At 39.7% G+C, this 9721-nt stretch overlaps 1 protein-coding gene across 1 annotated transcript in view; it reads right to left on the bottom strand.

Annotated features, from left to right (window-relative positions):
• The window catches only part of FMN2 (formin 2), a 437381-nt gene that overhangs the window by 127844 nt on the left and 299816 nt on the right, over positions 1-9721 (bottom strand). The window contains exon 15 of the mRNA XM_023730863.1: positions 1569-1661. Within this exon, the coding sequence (XP_023586631.1) occupies positions 1569-1661 (93 nt within the window). The remainder of the gene's footprint in view (positions 1-1568; positions 1662-9721) is intronic.

Below are 9721 nucleotides of genomic sequence, written 5' to 3'. Positions count from 1 at the left end.
AGTTATGTATTATTGATCCTAAAAGCCCACTAGATGGAAAAAGCAAGACTCATTTTTATTCACCACTAAACTGGAGTGAGTTTATAAGGCTTCTAATATGTAACCACAGAAGTAATAATTTCAGTCAAAAGACTATTTGGGAATCAATAAGTACCATATTTTTCCACAAATAATGCGCGCACATGAATAACGCACCCACTTATATAATGCCCGGCATGGTGTGCTTATGAAAATAGTGTGAGGGGTTGTGTGGTTGGCAAAAACATATAATGCATGTGTTATTTGTGTAAAAATATGGTAGATTTTCCAAATGCTTTAATTTGTGATGACCTGAGATTTTGAAAATGACAGTTTCTATGATTTATGAATCAGACCAAAGGTCTGTTTCAATCTTCATGATTATCTAAAATGATTAAATAGTATTTTTCCATCTAAAAAGAAGCTGTGCTTCACATTTCATCAAATGCCAGTATGACTCATTCATTATAATGCTTCATGAATAACACTTGAACAACCAATAAAAATCACAGTCTGATCAACAGAAGGGGTCTCTGGGTGGTGCAAACAGTTAATGCGCTTGGGCTGTTAATAGAAATGGTGGAGATTCAACTCCACCCAGAGGTGCTTCAGAAGAAAGGCCTGGCAATCTACTTCCCAAAAATCGGCCACTGAAAACCTATGGAGCATAGTTCTATTCTGACACACATTGGGTGGCCGTGCATTGGGGTCGACTCAATGGCAACTGGTAAAAAAAAAAATAGAGAACAGAACCATCTTCAGAGTGCTACCCAGGCCTCAGTCCCATGGCATGTCAGTCTCTAGGAGAATTCCTGAAACAGCAAGAACTTTCCTAGAGCATGGTCTGATACAAATGTGATCTTGAAAAGAGATGTAACATTCCAAGGCTGAACTGTTTTGAGTAGTAAATGCTTTGATATAACTTGAGTTTCAATTATTTCAAACAGTAAGACTTTTAATAGATTTTTTCCACTTGAAAAAAATTCTTGCTTTTTTTAGTATTGTATGAAATTTTCCATCCTTCCTTTTCTCAGAGGAATATAGTAAAAGTCAATGAGAATATTTATGAAGTTTTTAAGCTTCCTGGAAGAAAAGTGTTAAATATCCAGAGTTATTAATGTATCTTGTAAAAAAATAGCAAATAATGTTTTGAAGATCCAAAAAACATCAATATTCTTTGTTCTTTTGGTTCAGTGTTTTGACAAACCAAATAAATACCATATTGAGCTGAGGTCATAAACATAGTTAAAACTTAAAAGAATATCTAACTAAGACAAAAAGCATAAAATTCTATGCACAATTTTAACCAATGTCTATTGTAGTTCCTGTCATGCAAACAAAAATAATAAATAATGAGTATTATTCATAAGCACAAAATAGCATGTTTAGAAAATTGCTGTTCTCTCACAACCATGTGACTCACGATCATATTTAATCTGTTTTTTGGTAATGTTAAAACAATATCTCTTACACTCATGTGTATTTAAAAAAATGCCTTCTACCCATCTGCTGAGAAGAGAAAAAACACAACACATCTCTTTGGAATTTACCTTGAATTATAAATTGTTCCATGTTTTCTTTGAAAGGCTGGATGTGCTCTTGTGAGGATACCTGGTACACTTTCCCCGCTTCAACCTCACAGGCTGAAATCAGAGAGAGACAGATGTTGTTTAGAACATCACATTGTTAATGAGGCGTTAAAACAAATTTTTAAAAATATGTTAACTAATATTAGAAAATCCTGTTAACCATGCTGACATATGCTCTACAGATATTTTGGAAACATCCAAACACAGACAAGAGAAGCCCGGAAGTAAGACTTCATTTGAAGGGAATGTAGAAAGACATTCACAAGAATCTATATCCCCAGTTCTGCCACCTGCAAACTGTGTAACCTTGGGGTAGTTACTTAACCTCTGAACCTCTGTCTCCTCATCTGTAGAATGGGCATGATATTAGAGACTAACTCTCTGTGCCATGAGGAACAAATCAGTTAATAGACGTAAAGTGTTAGAATAGAGCCTGCCACATAGTAAGCACTATATAAGTATTTCCTGGAACCCTGGTGGCACAGTGAGCTACAGCTGCTAACCAAAAGGTCGGCAGTTCAAATCCACCAGCCGCTCTTTGGAAACCCTACAGGGCAGTTCTACTCTGTCCTATAGGGTCGTTATGAGTCAGAATCGACTCGATGGCAACGGGTTATAGGGTTAGGTTACCCTTATTATTATCAAATGAGTTCCAATACAAGTTTATTCCCAATTAAAGGACAAATTTCTGGAAAGTAATAAATAATAGTGGCTGTAATGTTAGTATATTTTAAAAGAACAAAAAACAAGACCAGGTGCCATCTAGTCATTTCCAACTCATGGTAACCCCATGTGTGTCAGAGTAAAACTGCGCTCCATGGGGTTTTCAATGGCTGAGTTTTTGGAAGTAGATTGCCAGGCCTTTCTTTTGAGGTGCCTCTGTGTGGACTTCAACCTCCAACGTTTCGGTTGGCAGCCCAGCACATTAAATGGTTGCACCATCCAGGAACATGAAGTATTTATTATATGCCAGGTGCTTTTCACCTATTATTTAACTTAGTTTTTAGATTAAGTCAGTAAAGTAAACGTTATTACCCTCATTTTACAACTGTGGAAAATTAGGCTCAAAGAAGACAACAATTTGCTCAAGACGCCATAGATAATAAGTAGCAGATCTATAATTAAAATTCTGATCTGATTCCAAAGTTGGTACTCTTTCCACGATAACCTGTGCCATCATAACTAGGTAGTCGACAGATCCAACTTTGGGTTAATTAAGAAGTTTTCTTGAGGAAGTGGCTGCCGTTAGGATGACACAAAGAAATCAGAGCCCAAAAGGAAATAATTTAAAATTAAAAAGAACGTGCTTGAAAGATAAAACTTTATTAGATTCCTGTTTGATTCAGGAAAGCATACTGTCACCATAATTCATAAGGTAAGGTTGCCCATTTTCCAAAGAGACTTTGTAATTATATTTTTTAAGATATTTTCTTTCTTTTATAAACCATTTTTCCTCTTTCTCCCCTCTCTAGGTCATTAGCTTGCCTAAGCAGAGGAATATGGGTAGTCTATATTGTTAGCACACCACCTGTCTGTCCGTTTGTTGTACTGTGGAGCCTTGCATGTTGCTATGACACTGGAAGCTATGCCATCAGTATTTCGAATACTAGCAGGGTCACCCATGGTGGACAGGTTTCAGTGGAGCTTCCAGACTAAGACAAACTAGGAAGAAAGGCCTGGTAATCTACTTTCAAAAGTGAATCCGTGAAAACCCTATGGATCATAACTGAATATTGTCTGATACAATGCTGGAAGATGAGCCCCCTAGGCTGGAAGGCACACAAAATACACAGTGGCTGCAACAATGGACTTGAGCGTACCAACAATTGTAAAGATGGCGCAGGACCGAGCAACATTTCATTCTGCTGGACATGGGGTTCCCATGAGTTGGAGTCAACTCAACACCAACTAACAACATATTGTTAGCACATATTCTATCAAATGTATAAAACAATTGGGCTTGGTAAAATTTAAAACCAGTTTACACATATCTAGGTTCTCTCTGCCCATTTGTCCCTCACTCCTCAACCTCTACCTGAGCAATCTCTCACACGTGTGATGCTGGTGACTGTCCAAGCCACGTCTCTAGCCCACAGACAGCCAAACTCACTATGTACAACACAGAGCTCATCACAGCCTTCTCTAAACTTGCTACTTTCCTTATACTCCCTCCATTGATGGTATCACCATCCATCCTAAATAACTCAAGTCAAAACAAGGGAGTTGTTCTTGACTCCCTCTCCTCATGCTATTGATTTTCCCTCCTAAATACAACTTGTGTCTGCCTAATCCGGTCCATTACTTCTTGATTCTGGTAGGACACACCCTCATCATTCTTATCTGTGCTCTTGTCAAAACCTCTTAATTGGCCTTCCTAGCTCTTCCTCCAGTCCATGTTTCCTCTCAGAGCTTTAAAACCCATCTCAAAGAGACCTAATTACTTAACCAGTTCAACAACCTTTGCCCTCACAACCGCACCCTGCATACAGGAACAACTTCACAATCTTGATATGAACTATACCAGTTCCACAATCTAGGCCTTGCTAACTTTCAAAACATCGATTCAAATTTCATCTTTATTTGTGGTCTCCTCTGCTTAAAATGCTTTTCCCCCTCCCTTTGCTCTTTAACTAATTCCCACTAATGCTTTATGACTTAGCTCAGGTGTAACTGCCCCCAAAAGTACCCCCGGACTTCCCCATGTCCCCTGCTTCCTCCATTCCATCACCTGTCTCTAGGCAGGAGTGGGCCTTGCTCCTCTGTGATCCTGCAGCATCTTGTGTGTATAGAAGTAAAGCTATTCTTCACTGAGTACTTCTTATTTGCCAGGGACTGTCCTAAGCAATTCTCATGTGATAACCCATTCAATCCTCATAAAACCCTTTGAAGGATATTGTTAATATTCCTGTATTACATTAGAGAAAAGAGAAGTACAACAAGACTGCCCAATATTCAATCGTAATCACCAAACTATATTAAAGTGATTTTTAAATATGTCTGTCCTGTCCCACTAGACTGAACTACTTGAGGAGAAGAAATCTGACTTATTCTATTTGCATTTCTACTGCCTGACACGGCAACAAATTGCTGTTGGATAGATGAGTTAGTGACTGGATAAATTGCTACTGAAGTAGAAATAACAGTCCAGGTTTTACAATCTAGCACGCATGTTTAAATTCCAGCTCTGTCATCCCCTGAAAGAACCTTGTGATTTGAGGTTAAATACCTAACCACTTTGGACTTCAGTTTCATCACCTGAAAGTGGATTTCATAAAACTTTTGTTTAACATCAGTGTGACAATTAGTAAAAATGTGTGTTAAAATGCCAAAAACTAAACTTGGGACACATAAATAGGTATAGAAAAAATAGTAGGTATTGCTGCTATTGTTTTTAAAATACCACGTGGTTCAGCCTAGAACAATATAAGATGAAATAACATAGCTCCTTTCAAAGAGCTGAAGTGTGGTTCTGTAGACAAGAGGGTATAGATCTCTTCTATGTTCCTCCAAAGGAGGGAGGAAGCTGAATGAGAAGTTAGAGAAAGATTTCTGGTCCTATGTATGGGGGGTGGCTAATCTAATGTTTAGGGAAAGCCTGCAGGAAAATAACCTGCCATGAGAGGCAAGTGAGCACTTCATCACTGGTACTATTCAGAACTGTGGTGAAAGGGACTGGTCAGATGAGAAGACCTATGGGCTGCATCACTTATGACTTAGCTCCACGTGGCTGAACACTCCATGTTCTTTAATTTATCCAGATGAATAATAAGGGTATGCTTCATAAAGTTCAGGAGTTTTATTAAAATTTTACAAATTAGGATCTTGAATGTAATGCAGGCAAGTTTTATCATTCAGAGGAAATGGGGTAGAGACTTACCAGCCCCTTTTATCATTTCAGTGAATTATTTCTGGCAAAATCAGATGGAGAGGGGATCCCAAGTCTTTCAGCAGTTTCTAATTGTTAAGCAGCCTATGGACTCATGCCACAGATACTGACTGACTGCCTACTGCATACAAGGTACTGCTTTAGGCACTGGGGCTACATCAGTGAACAGACTGTCCTCAGGGGGTTTGCCTTCTACTAAACGATGTTGTCATTGTTGTTAGCTGCTGTCAAGGCAATTCAGACTCATGGCGATGCCATGTGTGCAGAGTAGAACTGCTCCATAGGGTTTTCAAGGCCGTGACTTTTCCAAAGCAGATCACCAAGACTTTCTTCCAAGGCACCTCTGGGTGGGCTGGAACCACCAAGCTTTTCACTAGTAATTGAGTGTTTAACCATTTGCGCCACCCAGGGACTGCTAAATTATATGATCTTTAATTAACTATTTTTCAGTCCCAAAGAGAAAAGTAAAATACTAGCAGCCTCGTGTCTAATAGCCTAGGTTAGCATGAGAAAAATCCAGGCTCTCCCCTACTCTGCTCTTTAAAACTTAAAAGCCAGAGGCAAAGAAGATTAGTATTTTGATTATTTCATTCCCCATTGTTCAATTAGAAAATGGAAGTAATAATTATCCTTTTCTTCATGTTGCTGTACAGTGTCTGGAGGGCTAGGATGCTATAAGAACATCAAGACACTAGAAACTTGAGAATCTAATGGGTCTAATGGCTTAAAGGAGGTTTGCCATCATGCAGGAAAGCAGAGTTAGATCACAGACTGACCATTATAAAGTCTTCTAAAGTGTGCCAACATTTCTCTAGGTCTTTATACTCAGTTAACTATTAAACAGCAGAATATATAATAGATACAAAAATAATAATTTATCCTTCTTTTTATATTTTTAATTTCCACTTAATTTTGTGAATGCCCCTTGGTCCATTCAGTGAATGATATCCTTGACATAAATGCAAGCAAAAACTATTTCTTCTATCTTTTCCCCTTAACTTATGGTAGAATTTCCTGTACACACTGGGAACCAAGTAGAATTTCAGACCTAGAAAAACCTTTAAGTCTTTACTGCCAACTTCATATCATTTCTAGTCCTCCTTCTAAGAAGACCACTGAAAGACACCTGTAACATGTCTGGTTGTTTCCAGTGATGCCCATTTTTATCTCTGCCAGGTAGCTTCTTTACGGAGCTATTCTAATTATTAGAATTCTCAGCTACACAGTGAGCAGAAATCTCTCTCTCTCTCTCTCTCTAAAATGTAACCCCTGTAAAATAATATGTCTGGAGTTTGATTTTAAAATATCCCTCCAGATATACTCAAATAATTATTTATGTAATTAAAAAGTTAAAAAAAAAAAAAAAAACTCCACCCACTGATAGTTTAAGTCTTTAGTGAGTCACAGAACAAGTCTGTTCTCTTTGAAGACAGATTTCCTCTCTACCCTCCTTTCCTACCATTCTCCATTTACTCACTACGTGGAACTGCCAGCACTCAGAATATTTCCTGGCAGGCAGCAGGCAGTCAACAACTATCTGTGGAATGAATGGATAAATGAATTGGATCCTCCTGTCACAGTGAACTTATTGTTAATTTCCAAAATATCATACATATTCCAATTCCTCCAAGCCTGACACACATTACTCATCCATCTAAAATACTCGTGAATACTCAGGACCAGTTGTTGTTCTTCTACTTATTCTTCCACACCCAGTTTCTGGTTCAGCAATAGCCTACAAGCCAAGAGGGACAAGTCTTCCACTGTTCTCCACTGTATTTGGCACCTCCCTCTTCTACAGAACATGCGTGAATGACATAGAGTCAAAATAAAGCTTTCGAACATGTAGAGCAGGATTCAAGTCTAGCTATACTAGTAGCTATGTGATCTTGGGCTAGTTCTTTAAATCCTTTGAGCCTTAGACTTCCGGGCAACATGGTGCTATACACAGAAGCACCACGCCACCCCTCCACAGCAAAGATCCGCAAAACTAAGCCAAACAGAGAAAACGGCAATCCTGAAACCCTAAGCATCAAATGAAGAGATAAAGAACTCAGCCAAGCACTGAATGGAATAAGAAACTGACAGAGAACAGGGAGTGAGGAGAGATACATGCAGAAGTCCCTTATCAGCTAATGCAGCAAGGATCTGCCATCCTGGACTCCTATCGGAGATCGGTGAATGGGGGTACGGGAAAGCAGCTCCATGGAGCTTCCAGCAGGAGACAGAACAACTGGTAACAAGCAATATACGCTTTAAGACCTCCCACCTTTCTTCACCCCCAATCGGCCTCCTCTGATTCCTGCGGCCACAGTCTCTTAGCCAGGAAGCACCGGCTTCCCCCACTGCTGCTTGGATTCCACCCACCCACACTGGCCAGCTCCCTCAGTGCCATTTGTTGGCTGCTAGTGTTGCTTTTTTCCACTTCTTTTGATTTCTTCCATACCTCTCACCACCTCCCTTTCTTTTCTCTCAAATACCTGGCTCCGTGCACCATCTTTGCTTCTTCCTGAGAGCCCATGAAGCGCTGCTTGAGTGTGGGACTGCTTCCCAGCCCGTGTTGTTGAGCTGGTGGGATCTCAGGGCTTTTGTTTGTTTCTTTGTTTTGAACTGTTTCTTTGTTTGTTTTCTTTTTCTTTTCTCGAATTGGGAGCCCATTCTAGCCGGGCATTACTGCACGACTTCGGACCCACCCCCTCAGTTTGCGCAGAGGGATCCCTGAGGGCATTACTTTTTTTTTTTTTTCCTGTTTTTTGGGGGGTTTTCTTGTTCTTTTTTTTTTTATTTGACTGTTTTGTTTTCTTATCTCTCTTTTTCCCTTTTTGCCTTTCTTCATTACTCAGTTTCTCATCTCTCTATACTTACTTTCACTTCCTGTCTCCTGAATACTTGGCACTGAGTGACATCTCTACCCTTTTGCCAGGATGTACTTCATGGCATGGGAGCTACATCCCCAGACCTCGCAGCCATACCAGTGGGATCCCTGGGAACTTTTAATTTCTTTTTTCTAATTTTTATTATTTTTTCTTATTCTTCTACTTTTTGTTTTTCTCCATTTCTCAGTCTCTCATCTCTCCACTCCAATGGCAAGCTCCCCTAGCACTCTTTTTTGTTTGCTTGTATGTTTTTGACTCCTGTTCCTCTCTTCTCTTTCCCATACACATCTTAGATCCACACATCACAATCTCCGCCCTCCATCCTGCCTACCTGCACCGTGCGCAGATCACACCCCCAAGCAGCACAGGCACGGCCTACTGGAACCTGCCCTGCACTGATTACAGGTCAGCCCTGTTGGCGCTAGTACGTGCCACAAACAACCCATCCCAGCAACTCCTCTTCAGCTAGACCTGCCCTGCTGAACCATATCTGAGTGACAGTCCCTGCCAATTGGAGAAGGAGGTGAAAAGCATCGTGCCCACAGATGAGCAAACAACAAAGAACACACAGTCCGCCTGCTCAGACATAGACAACATAAAAACAAAAAGCAGGACAAAACAAACAAATCTACAATCAATAAATGAGGAAAATAACTACTGAGTGCCCCAAAGAGAGCACACAATATCAAAACGTTTACAAAAACAGGACAGGATGGTTCCAGTAGGCATCCAAAACAAAACACCAGGTGACTTTCCAGTAGAAGAAAAGGCACTAGAACTACTGGATAGGGAATTCAAATCTCTAATATTCAGAGCTATCCAGGAGTTGATGCAAAAAGCAGACAAAAATGAGGAAAAAATTGACAAATTCATGGAAAAGGCAGGCAAATTCATGGAAAATACAAATAAAAAAATGAAAGAATTCAAGAAAATAATGCAGGAACAAAATGCCAAAATAAATTCACAACTAGAAATCATACAAATACAACAATCAGAAACCCAAAAGATAAAAACAAGATTTCAGGAATGCACAGTGTCATAGAAGGCCTGAGGAGCAGATTTGAAACGGCGGAAGACAGAATCAGCGAACTTGAAAACAAACACTAGGATACAACTTGGTTTGAGGAAAAATAAAAAAAAAAGAATAAAGAAAAATGAAGAGACCCTGAGAATTATGTGAGATACAGTAAAACGCAAGAATGTGGGCGTGATCGGAGTTCCAGAACAGGGGGAAAAAACAGAAGACACAGAGAGGATCATTGAAGAACTGCTGACAGAAAACATCCCCAATATCATGAAAGATGAGAGGCTGGCCATCCAAGAGGCTCAACGAACCCAATATAGGAAAGACC

The sequence above is a fragment of the Trichechus manatus genome, unplaced genomic scaffold, assembly GCF_000243295.1.
Source record: "Trichechus manatus latirostris isolate Lorelei unplaced genomic scaffold, TriManLat1.0 scaffold00039, whole genome shotgun sequence".
Taxonomy (NCBI): Eukaryota; Metazoa; Chordata; class Mammalia; order Sirenia; family Trichechidae; genus Trichechus; species Trichechus manatus.
This window is presented reverse-complemented; position numbering and strand designations above follow the sequence as displayed.